Raw genomic sequence first — 24,790 nt, forward strand, 5'->3', positions numbered from 1 at the left:
CAAGGACAAAGGTACAACCTCACTTTTTGGCCAGACCTTTACTAAATTAATCATCTCTACCTGCTAAGATCAAAGCCACTTTCTAAATACAAGCTGCACGGCAGCATTTAATGAAAAATAAAATTTTAAGTGATGACAAGCATTAATAAATATGCTAATTTCTTCATTTAGTTGGCATTTGTAACACTGGTATGAAGAAATAAGTTACTTCACGGAACACTGCAGCTCCTCCAGGGAAACATTTGAAGCAGCTCATCTCGCCCGTTTTCCCAACAGCCAGTTCTGGCGAAACCAGGCTGTAAATGCACTCAAATGACTCCCTGCGAGGGGCGACGAGCATCAGTATTACAAAATTAAAACCTCTTTTCTTTTAAAGTGAGACAAAGGAGCCATTTGACAGCAGGTTGCAGTAGCTCTCTTCCTCCGGAGGGAACCACTCTCGCAAACACAAGGTAGAGGGAGCCGGAGATATGAACAGATGCAGGGGATTTCCCAGCCTAACACTTCGTATTTGCAAGCCTGATCTCCAGCACCAAGCAGGTTAATTTGCATGTTAATTAGAAACAGGTCACCAGAAAATTGCACCAGACCACCTTTTTGTATTGACTAGAAAGGACAAGGAAGCATTTCCATAAAGTCTAGATGCCTTTTAAGAACGTTTCCATGTGTCCCCGAGCTCACTGTAAATCACAGTGCTCCTTTTGTTGACCGAGAGCATCCGTTTCGTTTCAATACACGCATCTCTCAGGTGGCTAAAACTGGTTTAAAATCGGACATCTTTTGAGCATAGGTAAACTACGCCAGAGAGGAAGCTTAGCCACTGGTTAAATCTGCACAGCTCTGAAGCCTGAGGTTCATCCAGTTCCACTCGCCGGCCACATTCACTGGCAACAGCAGGATTATGAAGAGAGGAGGAGGCGAGGAAAGAGTGTCATGGACATTTTAACTACCCGGAAACGCAGTCTCTAGCATCCTTTCTCTTTGAACCTTCTTTTATACACTAATACTTACAGTATTATGCTTAAATCAAATGCCCCTTCAGCTTAGTTTTAGGGATCTTATGCTGCCAAGCCTAATAAAACTGAATTATTGCTGCTGTTTCTCATACACGAGACTCACGGGCACCTCAACTTTTGAGAATTCATTTCATTTTCTCCAGAACCTCTGAGATTGATCACTTGAAGTTATTAGACAATAACCGCACGGTTTGAAAACAGAGCAGTACTATTACAAGGCTATGCCTCGGTTTAACACTGCATTGCAATAACAGCAGCAAATTGAAAATACAAAGCCGTAGGCAATGGACTTGATTTAAGGCTTCCAGATGTCAAGCTTCATGTGCATTTTTCATGTGTATAATAGGCGCTCTTTTAAGTGAGAAAGACTTGTTTTAAAAGTCTTGCCCAGCTCTTTGGTGACGTTGCCTGTGGGACTTGCTCGATTTGGTCTGCAGACCAAACCAGCTGAAGTGTGGCAGTTCAGCCCAGGCTTAAGGATCCACCCTGCTCCACTCTTCACACATCATTCAATCTCCAGCTCTTCCTTCACGCCAGCACCCTGAACGCTATCACAAATACAACTGTTTGAGGAGCTGCGCTGCTCAAGTTAATTGTTGATCAAAGGTCCACCACACAACCAGCCGTGGCACAGGAGGCTCCTCCCAAACCAGCATCAGCAAAGAAAGCATTTCACATCAACACATTCTCGTTGAGGGAACTAAAGCTCCAAAGATGTGGTCCAGGATACCCTTGCAGCAGAAGGTAAAGCTGCCGTGAGATCAAGAAAAGGATTTGATATCAGATCAGCTGGCTGCAAGGTTCTCTTTGATTTTTAAGAAGCAACAGCTTTTGAACTACTCGCAGACAGCCTGCAAAGGAGTCTGCGTACAGCAACACGTCCAGACATCCCATTTTAACACAGAATTAAGCAGATTTCTGAACACAGCCATCAATACACCAAGCTGTGGACCACCAGCTGTGCTGCCTCTTTAATAACACTTACATCAATTAATTCAACTGGCAGAAGCTGACCCATTAAAAAAAAAAAAACCAAACCAACAACTGTGTGTGTTTCAAGTACCTAAGAGGTTGAGGAAAACTTAAAATTCAGTATGTTCTCAGCCTCAGAACTACAACTAATTAAGCAGTAAAGGATGAAAACCCTGTACCATTACTGTGTTAACTCACCACTCCTAAGAAGTCTGAATGGTATGGCCTTTTCTACATGTTTCTTAGCACAGCATCAACCAGACACACCTGATTTTTCACCAGCCCAGCTGTGCCGCTGGAAATCCAAGCTGACATCAAATGACACAGGGAGAAAATCCTTCAGCCAGTGCACGGGATCTGCACTAGGAATTCACTGCAGTAAAACTACAGAACGTCTTTGCCTACTCTCAAAAAATTTGCCAGTATATTTGAAGTCTTTGATGTGATCCACAGTTGTACAGCAGCTTCTTCTCCTCCAGCACAGCCAGGAGAACCCAGGTGAAAAGGGTATCAACAAAAAAAAAAAAAAAAAACAAACAACAAAAACAAACCATAAGCCCAGCAGTTAGAACAACTGCCCATACTTGATCCCCACCTTCTTGTCACAGACTAACTACAAGATTGCGGGAGAGAATCACTGTGATTACAATCATTTACTGAAGCTGTTCAGTACAGGCTCTGTAAAGGCCACGAGCCAGATGGGCTATGCCTTGTATGAGCACAGAAAGCACTGAAGAGTGATAACAGTCAAATAATTATTTGTTAGACTTCTGCATACAAAAATAAAAAAGCTGTCTTCACTGACCCGCTGTTAAGGTTAGATCTTGTCCTTTTATATCCACCGCTGGATGAAAAGTTTCACTCCAGCTGATATCCCTTGCCCATCCCTGTCTTTTTATATCACTGCCTCAGGTCCTTTTTAGTCTGGGAATGTGAGCCATCATCCAAAGCCACTGCTCAGAGCACGCAGCACTCACTTGCCAGTTAATTTTATCTCTAGTCATGCTCCAACAATCCCTTGATAACATAACAGGGATTTTTTCCTTTTTTAAACAAGAGCTGTATCAACAATGAAACAAAGCAGACAAGAGTTAGGCACAAAAGCAACAACATCAAATGGGAGATAAGAAAACACGGAAAGGAACTCTCTGATTACACGAAAGCATAAAATTTCAACTTTCCCACTCATTCCTGAATGAATATGGAGGAAAAAAAAAAATATTGATTGTTTTTAAATCTTATGATCTTTCTGCAAACTTCAAGGAAACAGTCTGCTAACACAACACAGCACAACTGCTGCTGTCAGCACAGGATGGACGATCTCAAATTGAAGAAAAGGGTGTGTTTGGTTGTCAGTAAGAGGGGGAAGAGCTGGATTCTGCCTCAGAAAGTCCCATGATTTCTATGGTATCTCTTAACCCTGTTTGCCAACTGCCTGCTCCAGGAACTTCTCTCTCTCTCAAAGTTCAAGACACGGCTGTGCTCTGGTTTTTCTGGCTGCGAGTGACAACATCCCTCTTTAAGCTTCTAAGAAGTTAACAAGTTCTTGGGGTCTAACAAAAAAAAAGCTTTTAAGCAAACTGCTGATACCTCAGGAACCAGCTCCTCAAACTGCCTGCCCGTTTCAATTCCAGAAAGCTCCCTGGCAAAGGATCCGTTCAGGCAGCCCAGTAACCACCAAATCATTGCAGCAGGAGGCAGTGAGGGTTTATAATCTTCAACAAGACCTACAACTTGGGGTTTGCAGGTGTTTTTAAGTTGCACCACTTGATGTTGATTTACACAGAGAATGCTCTACTTGGGATTCCCTTCATGAGACCACTAGGCTCCTAACTTTCTTTTTTACAAGGCACATGCTGCTTCTCACACCCTTTTGCCACCAAAGTGTATGAAGAGGGCAAGCCTTCAAGTGGTAGAGCATTAATGCATCTGACGGGCTGCCTAAAGCCTTGGTGTTCAGTCAAACCGTTGATACGATCAGTGCCACTACCAAAAGAGACCAGAAGCTGCAATGGGTTGAATATACACAAGAATAAAAGCCGTCTGTCTAACAGACTTGGCATTTCTCACCGAATACCGCAAAGAATTCATGAAACAAAACTCAAGGAGATGGTGTTACAGGCTGTTTGCTGAAAGGTTACCTTTCCTCCTCCCGGTGAGGCATTCATTATCCACGTGCACACACAGTGATGTATTAACCAGGAACACACAATACAGTTTTCCAAATTAGCTCAATAAAGACTAAACATATTCCAACTTCCTTAATGTGAACCAATTTAAAGACAGTACTTTATCCCTTAAGGGTAAGGCTGCCTGCCTGATGTTCTTATTTAATATTAACGCTGAGTCCACTGAAATCCATACATATCCTGGAGAAAACCAAGTTTCTGAGGTAACATAAAAGGTGGTTCTTATATAGGTCACTCTAAGAACATACATACGCCAGCAAGTATTTACAAGAACTCTTTCCTCTTTTAGGAAACCACACACATCTGCCTCGTCTGGCCTACACCAAGCATGTGGAACTGGTTCCAAGCCCAAAGCAAAAACCAGGCCACATTAAAGACCAACTAATCCCACACATTTCAATACACTTATAGCAAAGATTATTCCAAAAACTCATGTTCTCTCTTACTCTCTGATCTGCACTTCCCATCAAAAATTCACAATTAATACTTCTGGAAGTGCTCAAGTCTTCAGCTTTAATTTACAGACGGCCTCCAAATATATAAAGCCCTGGTGAACCAGAACTCTAGAAACCAAGTGCCACCAGTTGTTTTGACTATATGCATAAGATTTTATATATATATACATATATATATCTATCTCAGGGTTTTTTAAAAAACAATCTGCAAGCAGTTTGAGGTCTCCTGGGTATTGATCAAGAACTTAATATAGTAATTAGTCAGGGTTCATTAAAACATGCTTCCATTAGCCTCCCTAGATATCTAATCTGAATTAATTTACACAGCCATGAGCCACAGGTGAAAAATTTTAACCCCCTCAAGCCCAGTTTCCCATAATATGGTCATCTTTTCCCATCCAGGCTTTACCAAGTCTTTGCCCTATTTCTATTAACATGGAACCAAAATATTTTCTCCTCCTGACTTTAGTATCAAGCTCCTCCAAACCGTCTTGACCAAGGTGTTACCTGGATGAGCTGACACTGTCCAAGTTTCTCCAAGGACGAGCGCATCTGGAGCAGGGACCATGGAAATACATGAAGCCACTCCTAAGTGCCACCACTCAGATCCAAACAGGTTGACACCAGCTCCTGTTTTCCCCAAACAAGAACTCTTCCACGTTTCATTCAGCCTTTAACAGTGAAGCAGACAACCTTTAGAAACTTATTACCCCCAGATTTAATTTGGTTCTGTAAGTCAAATCAGTGCTCACTTCATCAATTGCCTAGACCTACAACTATTACCCATCACTGTGATTTATGTTAATAATAAGCAGTCCATAATGACAAGATCATGATTTATTTTTTTTTCCACCTCCCTATATGTGTTCACTCATGCAAACATGCTCTTTTAGAGCATCTTTATCCCACCAGCTCCAAGACTTAACCAGGGTGCAGAGCACCTGAAGCCGCCTTACCTGGACAGCAAACCATCACACTTCAGCCTCTCCTGAAAACACTATTCCGAGGAGTGTATCTCAAAACATGACAGAGTAAAGCAAGACATGGCTTTTCAGAGACTGCTCTCCCCTGAAGTACTCTGCTAAGGTTTTAATGCATCGCAAAGACAGCATAAAAAGTGGGACAAGAGCTAGATACGAAGAGCTGGCTGAGGCATGCAAAGCTCCAGGGAATGCTGACCTTACAAACAAGGCATTCGTAAAAGCACAAAAAAAGTCCTCCAGGAAAGGTTCATTAGAACCTTTTAATCATCTTCCCCTGACACACGACAAACAAAATGCTCGGTTCAGAGAGGAAAAGCCTCAAACGTACATATAATTAGCCCATAACATTACTGTCATTATTGAATGCCACGGTGTGCAGTGCTAAAGAAGGCAAACTAAATTTTCCATCACTTGGAGCACATGCTATCCACTCCTCCCCCAAAGCCACCAAATGCATCCCTGACTCCATCCCTTCTTCACAAATGAGCACTAAACCAGAGCAAGGCTCTGTAACCAAAGAGCTTGGAAACAAATGAGGCAAATTAACTGCAGTATGATCTTAGGGTGCAAGAGCTGCATCCAGTACTTGAAAGCTATAGTGGACACGTATCGTTTTACCCAGAGAAATCACTGTCAGGAGAAGAGTTGACCACCTCGTCCAGAAAATACATTTCTGAAGAGTGATCAGACAGGCCAGCTTATTCCATAAACAGACGAAAAAGAGACTGTTAAGAAAGAAATCTAAGCTAATGGTGTTTCCCCTTCGGGGAAAAGGGAATTCCTGAATCCTCACGCAGCAATTCAACTGCAGCTGTTAACGTACTTCTAGCACGGATTTCCCCCTCCTCGCTACTCGGTCAGATGGGCCAACGTGCCCCTTCACGCCATTCCACAGGCAGAGCCGCTGCCTCGCATCAGCAATACCACTGCCCCACATTTACAGCACTAACTATTTCAAACTCCAACTAAAATCACCGTCTGGGCCATGGGTACCTCAGTATTAAGTAAACGGTCAAACAGACTAAATGCAGTCAACTGGGAAGGATTAAAAAAAAAAAAAAAAAACACCAAACCCACGAAACCAACACATTACACACAATTTGTTAAGCATTTCACAGAGAGAATTTCAGCTAAGGTTCACAAATTGTCCTTATTTGTAAGAATTCAAACACCTTATATTAGGCCCCAATCACACAGGTAACAAGTAGTCCACTTCGACACATCCATGTGCAAGACGTGCCTCACGTTAAGCTGGAACAAGCCTGACACATGCCAAGATGTAAAGCTATCAAGCTCGATTTTACATTTAGAGCCCACACACCCTACTCAAGCAACCAAGCTCTGACACACAAAACTAACCTTGAGGGGCTAGAAGTGCAGTCCCCCTGCTCCCTTCACCCTAAACTGCTGCAGATTATGTTACGTTATGTTGTTCCTCAGGGGTCGGTACTGGGACCAGTGCTGTTCAACATCTTTGTGGGAGACACGGACAGTGGAACTGAGTGCACCCTCAGCAAGTTTGCTGACAACACCAAGCTCGGTGGTGCAGTCGATATGCTGGAGGGAAGGGATGCCATCCAGAAGGACCTGGACAGGCTGGAGAGGTGGGCTCGTGCAAACCGCATGGCTATGCGGTAACCACCACAGAGAAGGTAATAGAATCCAAGGCCCTGGCCCCAAATACATCAGCTCAAAAGGCTGAGATTATAGCACTAACCCGAGCCCTGGAATTGGCCAAAGGAAAACGGATAAATATCTGGACAGACTCTAAATATGCTTTTGGGGTAGTGCATGCTCACGGGGCGGTCTGGAGAGAAAGAGGACTCTTATCTACACAAGGGAAGCACATCAAACATGCTGAAGAAATTCTCAAACTCTTAGATGCAGTATTACTGCCTGCCAAAGTGGCTATCATGCACTGCAAAGCCCGCCAAAAAGGGAACACCGCTGTGGAACTGGGTAACACACTGGCGGACCGAGAAGCCAAAAGGGCAGCGGAAATGGGTAATGCAGAAATACAATCCTTGGTCCCAGATGGTAAGATACAAATTGACGACGAACCTAAATATTCTAGGGATGATCACAAACTGATCAAAGACTTAAATGGGAAAATCGAAGGGAAATGGGCCAAAACCCCACAGGGAAAAATAATAGTGCCTTTTTCATTATTATGGGCAGTGGTCATGGCAGAACATAGAAAATCCCATTGGGGAACAGAGGCACTTTACAGATACCTGAATAGGCTAATATGTGCTCGAAATCTATATGCCACTGTCAAACAAGTCACTCAGCAGTGTGAGGTATGTTTACAGAACAACCCTAAGACAGGCCCCAGAGTCCAATTTGGCCAGATAGGGAAGGGAAACTATCCGGGACAACAATGGCAAATTGATTTTTCAGAACTTCCAAGAAAAGGGGGGTTTTGATACCTATTGGTGTTAACTGATACCTTTTCAGGATGGCCAGAGGCATTTCCCCGTCGAACCAACAAAACAAGAGAAGTAGTCAAAGCATTATTGCATGAAATTATACCAAGGTTCGGGGTTCCCGCAGTAATTTCCTCGGACCGAGGATCTCATTTCACTGCAAGGGTTGTTTCGAAAGTAAGCAGATTATTGGGTATAGACTGGCAACTTCACACCCCATACAACCCACGATCGAGTGGTCAAGTAGAAAAGATGAATCACTTGATCAAAACGCAAATTGTGAAACTAGGCCAGGAAGCTAACTTGGCCTGGCCTCAATCACTACCCTTAGCCCTTCTCAGGATAAGAACAAAACCCAGAACCAAAGAAGGTTTGAGCCCCTTTGAAATACTGTATGGGAGACCATATAGTGTACAAGACGGAATATCCACAGAGCTGGGGAATGAAATACTAACAGATTATCTGATAAATTTACAAAAACAGCTCCGAGAGGTAGAAAAACTGGTTCTGGGAACAAGAGCTCGTGGACTGGATGGACCAGTACACGAGATCGAACCTGGGGACTATGTATATGTTAAGTCTTTTACAGATTCACCACTGAAGCCAAAGTGGGAAGGTCCCTTCCAGGTACTGCTGACCACTCACACGGCCATAAAGATCAAGGAACAACCCGGTTGGATCCATTGGACTCGCGTCAAGAGGGCTGCAGAACCCCAATGGACATCAACACAGACCGAACCCCTGAAGCTTCGCCTCCAACGAAAAGATGGACATTAGTGACACTGATAATCGTCAACATGCCGGGACTTTGTATTTCGGGGGGAGGGACATGGGATGTGAATACATATATACGAAGTCTGGAAACATTGGTAAATGCTACTAATCTGTCAGATTGTTGGGTATGTACTACCCTACCTAAAGGGGAAATGAAATTACCTCTATATGGGGTGGCAGCAAGCAATTGGAACAATGCCAACGGAACCTGGCCTAAATTTTGGGCAAAAGGGAGGGATGAGTCGAATGGGTATTGTGAGTATGATGATAATATTTACCCCTTAGGACCCAGATTTGATTTACAAGTGTTGAAAGAAGAACTTGTATTAATTAGCAGTAAAAATTGTACCTGGGAACCTCGTGGTTACCTAACTTGGCTTGGCTTAAACAACTGTTTATGTTTCTAGTAGCAATACTTGTGTTAGGAATTTTAGTGTGTGCATTAACTAGATGTCTTATGTGTTGTACCAGGGGGGGCCAAAGACGAATACATTCAATGGAAGAAGCATCAGCTCCGTGAACGAGTGGAATCTGGGAAGTATTTTAGAAATCAGATGGAGAGGGGGAACGTGTTATAGGTGATTGTAAAAGAATTTACAAAGTTGAAAGAAAAGGGGGGACTTGATTCAGAAAACGAACGGTTACAGGTTGTTAGTGCGGATGTATTACAGTCTGGGAAAGAACAAAAGCTCGGGGCCCCAGCATTCCAAGATAAAGAAATGGCCTTGTGTATAGGATAGCGGGAGCAGCTGCATGCTAAGGAGGTGCTGAGGAGGAACCTAACTGTCTGGGAAAGGTGTCCATCTGGTCAGGACAGGGGAGGAGATTTTTGATAATGAGTTCTTAGAAATAATTAGAATAGTAACGCCTTTAATTATAATAACCTGCCCACCTTAATGAATATGTATGCTTTTCACCATAAATGGACGCTTGCTTCACAAACCGGTGTGCAAGTTTGGTGGAGAGATCCCCCTTGCACCCAGCGCTGCAATAAACATACCTGCTTTATAACTCTCTGCGAGTTGTAGGGTTTGTTTCCGCGCGTCATCCTCAACACAGGAAGGACATGGACCTGTTGGAACGGGCCCAGCGGAGGGCCACGAAGACGATCAGAGGGATGGAGCACCTCCCCTATGGAGACAGGCTGAGAGAGCTGGGGTTGTTCAGCCTGGAGAAGAGAAGGCTCCAGGGAGACATAGCAGCCTTCCAATATCTGAAGGGAGCCTACAGGAGAGCCAGAGAGGGACTCTTTGTCAGGAAGTGTGGTGACAGGACAAGGGGTAATGGTTTTAAATTGGAAGAGGGGAGATTTAGATTAGATATTAGGAGGAAATTCTTTCCTGTGAGGGTGGTGAAGCACTGGAACAGGTTGCCCAGAGAAGCTGTGGATGCCCCATCCCTGGAAGTGTTCAAGGCCAGGCTGGATGGGGCTTTGAGCAACCTGCTCTAGTGGAGGTGGGGTTGGAACTCGATGATCTTTAAGGTCCCTTCCAACTCCAACCATTCTATGATTCTATGTTATTCAAATTCAAGTGTGACCGACAGGCCTCCCTCTCCAGCATCTCACCAGGGAACAAGGGTTATTTTTATAACTTTTATCTGTTGTTTTCCTCAATGAGCACTTTTTTCTCAGCAGCAAACAGCGAGCTTCATTGATAAAATGACCTGACTGTGCCCACAGTCTTACAGCCAAGGGAAAGACGGAGCACTGCCATATTCCCCAAGTCTCAAGCAGTTTTCATCATACCCCCATCTCGGGTTCTCACGCTCTCGAGCAGACCCTCAGCTTGTTGCAGATCACATGTGATTTCATAAATATATGTGAGAAACTTAAGAAATACCATCTAAAGAATTTGAGGAGAAGCCGCCTGAGCCCCCTTCCATCCTCCACAGCTGCTCCCTGTGTCTCTGTCGCATTAAAAGAAGGAGTTCCAGTTTTCGTGAAGGATGACCCCAAACATTTACCAGGCACATAAATATCTAAGAACAAATAAGCTCTTCAGGGTAGTAATATCCTACTCCAAACCACGCTTCTCTTTGACCAAAGCCTCAGGCATTTTCACGGAATCGTCAGAGTTGGAAGGGACCTCTAGAGATCATCTAGTCCAAATCCCCTGCTGAAGCAGGATTGCCCAGAGCACATCACTCAGGACTGCATCAAGAAATAGCACATTGCTGTTCTTGTAGCCCTAGAATTCCTTTTGGACTAAAACAAGTTGCAGACCTGCTCCCAAAGAAGGATGGATAAAGCAAAATTTCAATCCCACGCAATGTTTTTAAGACTCTCAGATGCTACAGACAAACGGAACTCTTCCATATTTTTCACAAAGCACCTTCCATGGATTAGAGCCAGCAACAGACAGTAAAAAAAGGATGTGAAACACCAAGCAACTCAGAAGTACACCCAGTGCGCTGTCACCTTTTGATACAGCAAGTCTTGTCAATAAACGTTAAAGGTGTTCATTTTTTCTTTTTTGTAAAGAAAAAAACCAACATAGCTACGCCTCATTCACTTGAGAGACTAATTATTTTAGGAAAATAAGCAATTTGCTCACCATTAAGAGATGCTACTCATTCCCAAGATTATACAGACAAAGCTCACTTGTTATGGAACACACAATGCTGAAAAGCAAAAAAAAATAAAAAATAACCTGCACCTCACCTCTGTTCCCGGCACCGAGACAGACTTGCTGCTCTGCCCACGCTTTCAGCCTGTACACTATTCTGCTGTTGCCAAGTACTGTAGCTGAGGAAACCAAAGCAGAGTTATTTTAACCAGCAGCTCCCAAAGTGACGCAGCACCATAACACGGCTCCAGCCCAAAATGTCATCAGCCTCGGGTACCCGTCAGATTTACAGTACCTTTTTCAGCTTGGACAGCCAGACTCGGAAAAGAACAAATGTGGGCAACCCAGTAAGACAAAAAAAAAAAACAGATAAGGCTGTAAATTAAGAGCGTATCCATGGGCGTGACTCTACAGGAACAGCAACTGATGCGGAAGAAGTTCTTCTCCCCCTTGCACCAGGGCTGTAGCAAGAACAAGATGCGAGATGTGCTTCACTAAAGTGGCCGCTGACAACCACCACTACCTGGAACACCAGGATAGAAAGGATTTCTACCCTTTCCAAGTCCCTGTTATACTGGAAGATTCACCTTATCACGTACCTCTTCCAGGGAAAGGCAGCATCCTTCTACTGTGATCCAACCAAAACCACCAAAACTTTAAGATAAATACTTCCCTGGCCAGAATCCCAGCAGTATGCCATGCGGTGCAAGAAGAGGTTCTAAGAGAAATCTCTTATTTGTTTCTTTATGAAATCAATTATTTGGATACATAGCTACTGTATTCACTGTCATCAGGACAATTCCATGATTTTCAGTATCATGGAACATTACAGTCTATTTCTAGAAAAACAAGTGCTTTCCACACAAGAGCAAGCTAGAATAATAGCTCCTGTACCTTGACCTGGAAAGGCTTAATTAAGATGACTTGGCTAGCACAGCTGTGGTTTGACATTTGAATAGTGAGGGATATGAAAAATTCTGTACTAAAAACAAAACAAACCAAGAAAAGTGTCCACCTATAAGAGTGTCCATCTATTACGGATGGCTACATGCCCAGACGCTCAACACAAGCCTAGTGCTCTAGTATCCCAGCAGAAGTTAAGACTTCCAGCTGGGGAACGGAGGCAAAGAGCACTGCCTGCCTGAGACTGGATCTTCTCAGCTTCTGCACGTCAGCTTCTAGAAGCAGAGAGAACATCGTTGTCCTCCCCTTCATTTCCGGTGGCTTCCTGAGTGGGAAAGGGCTGTGCTGTTCGACTCTGCATCTTCCCCAATCTCTTCCTATGGAGATGCTGATCCACTGACACCCACGGGGCTCACGTGTCCACATGGCTTCAGATTCACCACCACACACAGAAGGAATCTCACTACTGGAGTCCTGGATTCACGTCTGATCACATAGTAAAACATACCCAAAATCGTGCTGCCACTGGATAGGACCCAAATTGAGGAACTTTAATTACAGAGGGCAAACCAATGAGCTCTGTAAATACGGAAGCAAACAGCACTGTACTCGCACTGCCCAAATTTTACTCACGTGCAATGTTTTGACAGCTTTGAGGCATTAATTTAGATACCTTTCAAAGATTCTTGATTCTCTTGATTCATTTTATGGCCTTTAATGCTACAAAAAGCTTGCAACATACAAAGAAGTTACAGAAAGCCATGCCAGACCCCAAAAGGGCTGTTCAGAAGTACTTTCAGCAACAGGGTTCCCAAGGTAGTGAACTGTAATACAGCCAGCCTCCACCGGTTTATTTTAAATGGTTCCCAAGAACAAAAGTTCAGTTGTGAAAGACTCTTCTGGCCCAATTTAAGATCAGAACCAATCAAGGTACATGAAATAATACTGCGCCTTAAACTTGAGGCAATAAAGTTTAAGATATACAGAGGTCTTCAAACATTTTAATATCTAACAGGCTACAAGCTATTCTGCTACCTTGATCTTAACATCTTCCTTTTTTACCACTCTGTTTGAACAGCTCAATATTGGGTTCACGGAGGGGCTTTTTTTTTTTTTTTCCAAGCCAAAACTTTGATCTCCAAAACACAATCCCAATTCCAAATTAGTGGTCCCACTAGATAATGCCGAAGCGAGTACAGAGATCAAACTCCACCTCCCAACAGAATAAAGATGGCTTTAAGGTGGCAACAACATGTTGCTGTGTTATTTAAAGTTATTCATGATATACAACTCTAAGCCATAGGAAGTTTTTTGCCTATTTCCACTAGCCCTAAACCACTTCAGGCAACACACTGCATAATACACTTATCATAAGCCAACAATCAGCAGGTACAACAACCCAGAGCTCTGATTCTCACCTTCTCTTAACTATGTAACAGAGAAATCCGGGTTCAATACTCCTCCCAACACCACACAGCTGACCCGAGCTCTCCAGTGCTCTTAGAAAGTTTCCAGAAAATGCTTTTTGCAAGTATTCTAAGTTTAAGATACGGTGAATCCCAGTGAGTAAAACAGACATTAGAAGACAACATTTGTTAAATAATCTTTGAGGTCATCACAAAGCCACGATGGATTTCACTGGAAGGTCACAAGGGAGGAATGTATTTGGGGAAATTACTTTGGGAAGGGCTGACATGCAAAGAGAAGAATTTAAATTCACCCAGCGCTCTCCCTAGCAGAACAAGTTTAGACTATGGTTTTACACAACAGGAGGCTGGAAGCGCTCACAAATGCCTGGAGGAGGGGAGGGAAACAAAAAACCCCTGTAGTTTGTGGCTTGTACGCTTTTGCCTTTGTGCAGGCCTTACCAGCAAGCCACTCCTGCAAAGGAAGCCAATGTAGCCTCACAGCACGTGAAAAGGGGTTCGATGTGGACAAGCTCAGGCCACACTGACGAGTCCCTGAGCTAGAACTAACTCTGCCTTGCTCCAGGGAAGCCTGCCGTGTCTGCACTCGGAGATGGTTCACTGTATATTCGGTGCCTGCTAAAGCACAGGTAAAGGGTCATGAAACAAAAACAGGACACACAGCAAGGCTTTGTTCGTGTAGTGCAGGATCCCATCCCTCCCACAACTAGTATTTTGCACATATACATCTAATTAAGGCTATTAATAACATCAGAATGAGTATATCCTTTAGAGCTGTGAATCAGTTGAAGGAAAAGTACATCCTCCAGTACCACACCTTCCCAGATGATGCCGTTATCTGTTACCATTGGGATTCCTAGAGACAGGCCAAGCATTTGCCACGAGAGTCCCACTCCAGTACTCAGTTTCATACAAACGCAGGGAAGACTTACAGCATAAACTAGCTTTTTCTTTTTTGTCTTTAAAAAATAACGTTGCTTTATACAACTAATCAGAAACAAAGTCAGTGAAGATGGCTGCTGGTCACTGCCTGGAAGCCTTCAGTTAAAAAAAGAAAAAAAAGTAATGTTACTACCTTCACAAGCTCTTGTGCTGCAATAGTGACTCAAACAGCTCTGTGTTTTCCAGCAGCGACTGCTGTTATGTATTTTCTAACCTGTACTTCCCTCCAGTAAGCATTGACCTGTTATCCTGCTGAATCCTTGCCTCAGACAGCTGCAGAAAATTCACCTCACTGTTTTAAGCAGAAAAAAAATGGGTTGCCATAAGAAATCCCCCATTCAAACCACGCTTTACAGCATATGGAGTTTGTCCAGGTCCATGCTGGCTACGGAGATTTTCCTGTATGTTGTTCTACATCACTCATGAAGAATGCAGTTCTGGTTGACTATAACAATATAGTCTATATATATAGTCACTATAACTATAGCATGCAATTCAAAGGCTTTTCCACACTTCTTTAACAACACTAGCTGCAACTAGGTACATCGCTGGAAAGTCCTGGTCGGGACTGGCAGCAACAAGGACTATATCAGCTACTTGTTGCTACCGTAGAGTCAACTTTAGAGACTTCAGTGAGATAAGACAGATGTCAGCATGAATTTGAATAGCTGCATTACGGTGAGGGACCCAGCATCTCCCCCCTCCCCTGTCTCAAACACTGAAGCACCAAAAATACAGTGCTCATAGCATCAGTTCAAAGGTAACAGCCAAAAAAAAAAAAAAAAAGCAGGAGTGTCAACACAATGTCATACGTGAATAGCAATATAAAATGCCTGAAAAATAAAACCCACGGTCAACAGATCTCTCCACCTGCGTTTACTTAGGACCTTGTATCAATGGAGACCAGATTTTGACTAGCCTGTCTGAATTCAATGAGAGGATCACGTTAATATTGATTTGTTTAAATCAGCGTGACCATGGTTAAAGAACTGCAGTCTCGTGTTGTAAATTACGACAACTGTGGTGTTGCAGTGATTTTACTTGAAGGTGGTTAGTTCTTTTGATTTTATGACATATGTAGATAGGCCACACAGACATTGACAGAAGCAAAAAAAATCAATTTAATTACGAAAGAGCTTACTGTAAGCTCCTTCCAGATCTTATTTCAACTCAGCTGAGAACAGCGTAACAAGAGTTGACTCAGCTCAAATCAAGCCCAGACTGTTACAGAAAGTCTACAAGCCAAGCAGGGGTTTTGTTGGGTTTGGCATTTTCTTTTTTTAATTCTATCAAAACTTTTTGTAGGGCAATTACTTCAACACTTAAAAGAATGCATGCTCTGCTGAGTTTGTTTTGCAGTTCACTTGGTGGAAAGTATTTTACCCTGCACTAACAGGACACTCTAGAAAAGAAAGTCTCAATTAGCAAACTACCAAGCGTGATGAAGGCTGGTGAGCCTCCTGCTAAGATTCAAGAGATCCAGACAGCAGACTTGCCACCAGATTAAGCTAGGCATTATTTTTTAAACAAAAGGCAGCACATTTGCCCGAATGATTTTGCATAGCAGGGCTTGAATAGCTATTTATTATTAACCTGCCCTGTTACATACAAGTACTTAATTATATCAACATAACCAGCTGTGTTCTCTAGAAGAGACTCAAAACTCCTGAGGATCAAATAAGAAAACGACAAGAAGTTTTTCACAGACGAGCACACAGTTCTGCCACAAACTGCAAAAGTGTAAAATACTTCAGGCATGTAGAGAAACTATGAATACTTATTACAATAATTACTACCTTTTTGCCACCTCAGCAGTTCTTATGTATTGTTTCAGGCCAAGATGCAAATAACAACAAATGCAGCAAATGAACGTTCCTGTCCTGCATGATAAATGTTCATTTGTCCCTATGTTGTTACCTGGCAAAAGAGATGTTAGATGGGTACCATTGGTCTTAAGCCACAGCACTGACAATAATAAAGGTATCAAATGTACAGTTAAGGCAAAATTTCAGACGTTACAAGCAAGTAATGCACTCAAATGCATGTGTTTACATGAAACCTAAGCTCGCAAAGCTCTAAGAGCTACAAGATACACTTATCCAAAGGAGAAAAAAATAAGATAACTCGGGTACTACACCCTCAAAGAGACAGCGTGGAGAAAACAGACACCTCTCTAACTCCTGAAGGGAATTCCTCAGCTCAGCTGTTCAGACACCAGCATGCCAGGACACAGCTTTTATGGACGTCACCTCTGCTCGGGAGTAGAAGAGCGTGGGGTTCCATCCACTGTCTTGATGAAGAGAGGTTACGATCATGCTACAAGCTGGTACCTGGGGAAGGGAGGATCTCTGCTCCTCACCTAACACAGTGCTACGGATATTGATAAATTAAACACGCAGAAAACAAAAGTATCCCATGACGACAAATGATCAGCTAACAGAACTGAAATTTTTTAATGCCATAGTAACCAACTTTGCAGACCTTAAAACTAGATTAGTCAGAAGATCAAAAAGAAACACCTATTTTGAGGCAAGATTTCAAATAAAAAGGCAATTACCTAGCCCTTTTATTCATCCAGTTCTTTGGGGTTTATTACTAGGAAGAATAACTGCAAGGCTTTTTCAAAAGTAAAAGTACATTTTCCAAAAAGCAAAACAAGTCGAGTCCACAGCGAAAGCTGTGCTCACATGCAGGAAAGCTAGACTATAAAGAACATCTAGACATTATCTCTATATTAGAAAATACAGACAGCAGATAATTTGCCTAGAACAATCTTTCCTCAAATCATTCCATTCCAACCACGACAACCCAAAGCAGTGCCAGAGAGATCTCCTTTCCCCAGGTATGAGGGAGGAGAGGATGCAAGCAGGGAAAACATGATCCAGCTGTACCTGCCCACTGTCATAACTGACCGAGTTTTCAATATATTCAGCGATTTGGCTCAGTAAATCACCTCCCCGTACCCGGAGCTCTGCATAACAGCTTTCTCAGTTCATCCTGAGCCAAGCTCAGACTGCGCAGGCTGCATCCGTCTTTACTTTCCCCCTTGTATTTCCCTTCCTTTCTTCCTTGGCATCCAGAGGCGCAGCAGGGCAGGAGTGCCAGCTCACCAGAGGAAGCAGACTTGTAAGATAATCCCTTTTTATTAAGCCAAACATGCCAGGCCAAACTGATATATAACCAGCTACCACAAATATCAGAATGCCAAGAACAGCACAAAACTAAAAAAAACCCTACCAAACCCAACCCACCCCCAAAACCAACTCTCTAACATCAGCAGAAGTGCAGCAATGTTAAGATGGCTAAGGATATGGAGAACTAAGGATCTGTGTTTAATGTTATGTTCAGCAGACAGTAAATCCAGGACCTAGCAGGAGAGAGCCCATCTTACCCTCTAGCCGGCTCACACATGGCTTTAGGAAGACGAAAAGGGTACTTTTAAATATTGCTACATCCTGAGATGAAGCCAAAGGCCGATGCCAAAGTAAGTAACCCAAACACAAATCAGACTTTTAAAGTGCATTTAGAATTTTACTTTAAGGCTTAACTACAAAAGCCAGGAGGAAACTGGGCTTACGCTATCTGAACACAAGGAAAAAGAACCACTTCAGACCAAAAAATGTGGCTAGTCTCAGTTAGGAAGCCAAGTCTCAGGAGAAAAAGCTTCAGGGAGTGCTACAGACTTGTCTCCACCATTTTCTTTTGCTGTCGCTCATGTTTTTTTCAAAACTTAATCACCTCAATCCCTTCCTCCTAGGTCCAACCACTCCTTTCTACTGACTTTGGTAGACCCATCTTCCATCTTATGAATTTCAAAAGCAGGAGGGACCAGTTTTGACCATTCAAATTAATGTGCATAATGCCTAATGTACAAACCACTGTAAATTCTTCATTAAATTCAGTTTGAGAGAGAATGGTATCTGGAAATTGCCAATACAGATGCACAAGGTTCAACTCATACAGAGTCTAGCATCCAGTTACAGCCCAATAATGCACTTCTTAAAACTGCAACACGTTTTTTAATTTTAAGTTACCTCAATTTCAACTATGGGTAAGAATTCTCCTTTTTTTTTTTCCTTAAGGATGTAAGAGTTGCTACACTCCCGTGGCCCATGCAGGTGGCTTTGAATCATCACCAGGTCAATACCCCTTAGAAAAGCAGGAGGGTGTAAGCAAAGGCCTTGGCAAAGCTTAAGGTATGTTTTCCAGGTTTCTGATCACTGCCTTTAAAAAAACCCAAATCCCTCTGCGTGTTGATATTTGAACCAGATAATAATGTTGTAGGCACTGTAAGAGCATCACCAGAATACTAACTGCCTACTCCTTTGCAATAGTAATGATTAGAGAACCAGAACAGTCTCCATCCCACAGCTACATACTTACCACCCTGAGAAACGGGCAGTTCCCATCCAAAAGAGATCACCCCAAAGCCAGGGGGAACGCCTAGGGGTTTTGTGGGACAAAAAAACAAACTATAAGCACTGAAGGAGATGAAAACTCAGTAAACAGTGTCTTCCCTATTTGCATTTCCTAAAAACTAGCCCACCCCTGGGCTATGTTTAATCCACAGCCCTCAATTACTTACAGCTCTGGACAGGTAAATAGTCATTTGTTGCCACAGCCCAGACATCTCCAAAAAAGGTACTTTAAATGCCAGCCTCCGCTTGTTCATTGGAAAGCTGCGAGAGACTGAAATAACATGAGTACGTGCTCAAATATGAGATAATGTCACATGTGGAGTCAAAACAAACCCTTTGCCCTTCACCTCAATATATTACAGAGATAAAAGGGGGGAAAAACTAAAATAAATGGAGCTACTGTAACAGATCCACCTCTATGCAACCCAAGAGCTTCAGGGAGACCTTCACACTTCCAATCCCTTTACCAAGGAAGTAGAGAAACAAGCACAACTGGCCTTTTACACTGACTGTGCATCTGAAAAAACAGGAAAAATTCCATTCTTAAAATACACAGCTTTTAAGATTAACTTGTTTTGTTCTTAACCCAACCCTCAACATCAAGAGAGCCTGATTTTTCCCCTGAGAGCACAGCATTCAGGCTCAATTATACCACCCCTGCCATAAAGGTGCTACCAAAGAATTAGACCCATTCAGGACGAAGAAAGTAGCAGGAGGCCAAAACTTTGATCTCTAATCCCAATTTAACCAGGGCCGTTTGATCTTCAAGAAATTATTTAGCCTATAACACATCAGCGTTATATAGATGGATATAATGCTTTAAATATTGCATAACCTTTACAAATGCAATGCAAGTAAAGCTCAACAATTATGACATCAAGTTAATTCACCGATTAATCAGACCTAAGGCATGTTTTAACATTAAAATTACGCTCACTAATAAACCAGAAAAGAGCTACACTGGTTAAGGTATTTTCATACCTGCTAATGTTTCCTACCTCAAATTCAAAACTCGGTCATGCTGGAAGTGCAAATCATCATTAATCATGCAAAAATTTTTACCTAGCAAATATATTAATATTTCATGGGTTTATTTATACTATAACCACCATGAAAATTAGTTTAATAGGCAGCCCATAAAAAAGGGATTAAAGGCTGCAGTCTATTTTGAGTGAAACGCAAGCTCTGAGTCTGTCTAGAAACAGGCTAGCAACCAGAATCGCTTCAGAAAAAAAAGCACTTTACAACTCATTTTTGAAAAAACAGAAGTATCCACCACCTTATTCTATTGTTTTTATATCTTGTCATAAAGTTATTTGGATAACAATTAAGACAACTGGTGACAAAATTTAAGTGGCTCAAAGCAGTAACGTATCTAGCGCGCAAATAATTTTAACTAGAAGGAAATCAGTTCATCTGGAAAACGCACCATAACGTGGGTTTGATTCTGTTTTCTGAATATAGTCAAAGACGTTTAAGCTGCCCAGTTCTGACCACTACCTCCTCCAATTAAGGAGCACCGTTCCCATTCTCCTACGAGGAAAGGAAAGCAGAAAAGCACCACTGTCCCTTGATTTCTATCTTTCAGCAGAGTTCTGCACCTGCAGAAGCAGACAGTGCACTACATCAATGAAATATTTCATTGACTTGGTGGATAATCAGTGGTAAAGTATTTGATATCAGTCTCACAGTTTGATTTTTTTAAAAAAAGAATTCTAAAAACATGCAGTGCTTAAATACCTGTGTTGATAATACTTTAAATTGACAGTAGCATCTCAAAAACAAAACTTTAAAATTTAGGATTTGTGGGTTTGGTTGGGTTTTGATTATTTTCTTACTGTTCTCTCGTGTTTCAAACTACTCTTTGCTGAATATTTGTGTTAAACAGCTTCTCTCAACATTCACCTCACCAGTCAACCACAGACTCAACACTCCTGTTCTTTAGATTCAGGAGAACTACCCAGCAAAAAAAAGGGAGGACTTACTCTAAAGACATCCACAGTAATAAATCAGCAGGTCCTGAAATAACTTGATTGCATTCCCACTGGCTAACAAAACAACCCCATCTTTTCTTTTCTCTATGGACTCAAAGGAAAGGTTTCAAGTAGTTATTTCCCCTGATTATTCAAATTTAAGTGTCCAAGCTTTTCCGTATCGCACTAAGAAGAAAAATCAACTGATAATCCTAACAGCTCTTAGCAAGGCTCCCAGTTTCAAATTGAAGGTTTTTCCATTTTATAGGAGTATTTGTTATTATCATTGTAAACACCTATGGAAAAAAGGCCGCAGAAGCAGCCTAAAAAAGTCTTACCTGCTATTTGAAGCAAAGCATTGTCCAAATACCATCGTCAGTGACGCTATCACACACACAGCAACTCTCCCAAATCCTCCATTTACTACAGCTGAACTTTTTTTTTTTAATGGGCTTATATGACTTAAGACTAGTTCCCCACCCATTTTAAAATCTGTCACTTTTTTGGCATTGTCCAAACAAGCTGTCAGATGCTCTAGGGTCAAAATTAAAAGTTATAGAGCAACAACAGTAACAGCTAATATGTCACTTATTTCCTCTGCTGCCACCTCCAATGCAAAGGAAACATCTGAGACAACATCTGACCCCCTTGCCTATCACCCGATGTTCACAGCTCATGACTTTTCCTCAGAGCCTAAATATCACGAGTTAAACAGTAGGGATTCAGAGAAGTCAGTGATTGTAATTAATTTCTCAGAGCAGCACTCTGGGAGGGCATTTTTACGTCAGGATACAGCCCATCACATCTGCGTTACAGCAGAAGAACTGGTGAGTCTAAGGCCAGCTGACAGGGCTCTGTACAGGCTGACAGATAAATACGGACAAGCTGCAGGCGGGCACCTTCGGAGAGAAAACTCCATCCAGAACCACCCGGAGATGTCCTATCAACGCCTGGCATAGCACCCCAGGAAACGATTCACCTTCAGCGCTGGGTATCAGACAGCATTACAGCTAGACAAGACCGAGAGCCAGAGAACTACTGACAACAAGGCTGGCTTTGAAAGGGGAAAAGGAAACCACAAACAAGACATAGCATTCAAAAAGAGAGCGGAGTTTTCATGAGATATGCAGAATGAGCATCAGGGCTTGTACTTGCTGAAAATAACGCGCGATGCAAAGCATCCCTTCAGCTTTTGCTTCTCCCTGTGCCCTATCCCCGCATTCACCCCCCTAACTCTGTAACGACAAAACCACTCCAGCAGAAAGCTGCTAAACTAGAGGATAAAAAGGTCCACCTCACTAAAATGGCAGAAAACCAATAAGCACTGGAACCGTGAAAAGAGAAGGGAGGAGCCACACAACTGGAAAGAAAGGAACAACAAGAGCTTGCCTTTTTGGCAGGCTGGTGGCTTGTGAGCCACCTCCTATAAGGGCAGCTTCTGAGATGGTGCCTTCCTATCAGGGGGTCCCCAAAGGGTCCCAGGCAGGTGGAAAAAACAGTAAGGGACAAGTTATTCACAAAGCAAATATCAGAGCATTTTATAACTGTGGTAGATGTTGTATCCAGGCTCATTTAAAAAGTCTGCCACGAGCATCTTGGTAAACTACTTGCCTAAAACTCAAACATAAAGTTCAACAAAAATCTAAATTATTTTTGGATTTTAAGCAAGGAAGTAATCACAGTTACTGGTTCAAGGCTCCCCTTGATGAGAGTAACCATTAAGTCACTGCCATCTGCTGTCTCTGCAACGACGGATGAGGAACTAGCACAGGTTTTTCCTGACTGCATTTCCACTTGATAAAACACTGTGAAAACTGACCCAGCCGGACATTCCTGGACTTCACAGCAGAGGAACCAAGGACTAAAGAGACCTCCATAACAAATCAGCTCAAAGACACTTCCCCCTTCTTCAAACTGAATGAATGAAAGGATGAGGCTAGAAAAGACCCTGAGGTGGCAAGTCAGTTTTTTTCTGGAGTTAGACTTAAACCACTTACGGCAGGTTTTTGGGAACAACAGATTGCCCAGCCAACCTCCCTGCGTAAAGTAAGCCAGGCCTGAAAATCGTGTATCTAGTTTGATACACGCACAAACGAGCACTAGAAACCAACCACCTCCGCAGCTGAGCTTTACGCGAAGGTGGGAGTATGAACCTGAAATAAAAACCTTCTCGGGTCGCTGCCAGTCCGGCACCTTTCCTCAGCACCACACAGCGCTCTCCCCACACCTCTGAGAGCAGAATAACCCTGTGAGGCACCGAAGGCAAAACAAAGCCACGCCGCCGACACCTCTCCCTCCCAGGAGGGCGCTGCTGGGGCGGCAGCACAGAGCTCAGGGGTGCCAAGAAAGAAGGGTGCCCCCCCCCCCCGGGGTCCCCTGTCCTTCCTCGGAAGCCCCTGCCCTCCCTCAGGGCCCCCTCACCGGCCCGTCCCCCCTCACACGAAGCCACCACAGCGGCGGGGGCGCAGGGCGGGAAACGCGGCCGGCGCCGGCCTGCGGGCAACCCCCGGTTTTAAAAACCAAAATCCTGAGGTAAATGAGGCCGGGCGGAGCGGCGGCGGGGCGGCGCGGAGCCCCGCTCTTTGTTCGCCGCCGCCGCGGCGGGTAGGCCCGGCCCGACGCGGCCCCGGGGCCCGGCCCTCACCTCACGGACGTCCTGCAGGCACTCGAGGACGGCGAGGTTGTTGGCCCAGCTGTGCTTGGAGCAGAGCCGCACCACGTCCTCCCGGCACACCGCCTCCTCCGACAGCTTCCACCCGCTGCCCGAGCCGCCGCCGCCGCGGGGACCCCGCGGGGCCACCGCGCCCGGCCCCACCGCCTGCGCCGCTAAGGGCTGGTTGCCGGCGGCGGGGCCCGCGGGAGGAACACCGCCCACCGTCACCGACCGCGCCGCCAGCGCCAGGAGCAGAAGGAGCGCCGGGCCCGGGCAGCGGCTCCGGACACGTCCGCACGGCGCCATCTTGGATCCGCCACCTCCGGCGCGGCCGGCCCGCCCACCTAGCGGCACGCACGCCGTATGCAAATCAGCGCGCCGGCTGACGTCACCGCGCCGCGCCCCCGGTGGGCCACGCCCCCTCCGGGGCGAATGGGCGGGGGTTATCATGGCTCCACCCCTTTGGCTCCGCCCCTCCCGTCGTCGCCTCAAGAGGGTCCAGGCGCCATGATGGCCGCTGGCGCCATCTTGGTCCCCGACCGCCGTCGCAGCCCCCAGCCGCCGTCGCAGCCCCCAGCCGCCGTTACAGCCCTCAGTCGCCATTACGGCCCCATGGTGGCCCCCCCGGAGCCTGTCAGCCCCACAGGATGGTGGCAGGGGACGTGAGGAGCCGTGCTCCCAGCACATTCACGCCTCTGGGAAAGCAGCCCGGCCCCACAGCGGGTATTAAGAAGCTGCAACCAGTTTTTGCCCAAAATCTGTCAGTTCCTACCTGTGAAATGGAGCTCGCGGTGCCCTCGGCGGGTCGTTGGGGACGGTCATTAAAAGCCTGAGGAGCTCTTGGCTGCCCCTGTGGCGGAGGGAGGAGGGAAGGCCGTGAGGCAATGGTGCTCGGAGCAGGGTTGGACTAACAGAAAGCCTGGGGCTGTGAGTAGAACAATGAAGAAAAAAACCTGATTAGCTGCTTGAAAAACCCCAAAAGCTTGAATAATAAAGCATTGGGGAAAAAAACCAAACACCACCAAAAATATTGACAAGTGGCTGGAGGCCAGCGAGGATGCTTGTGGGCAAGGGCTCAGAGGCCGGGTTAGC

General features: G+C 44.3%; 1 protein-coding gene across 1 annotated transcript in view; it reads right to left on the reverse strand.

Moving 5' to 3' along the window:
• GLG1 (golgi glycoprotein 1) overlaps window positions 1-24,004 on the reverse strand; it is a 90,065-nt gene extending 66,061 nt beyond the window's left edge. The window contains exon 1 of the mRNA XM_074151372.1: window positions 23,690-24,004. Within this exon, the coding sequence (XP_074007473.1) occupies window positions 23,690-24,004 (315 nt within the window). The remainder of the gene's footprint in view (window positions 1-23,689) is intronic.
• Between the last annotated feature and the right edge of the window lie 786 nt (window positions 24,005-24,790).

The sequence above is a fragment of the Numenius arquata genome, chromosome 8, assembly GCF_964106895.1.
Source record: "Numenius arquata chromosome 8, bNumArq3.hap1.1, whole genome shotgun sequence".
Lineage (NCBI taxonomy): Eukaryota > Metazoa > Chordata > Aves > Charadriiformes > Scolopacidae > Numenius > Numenius arquata.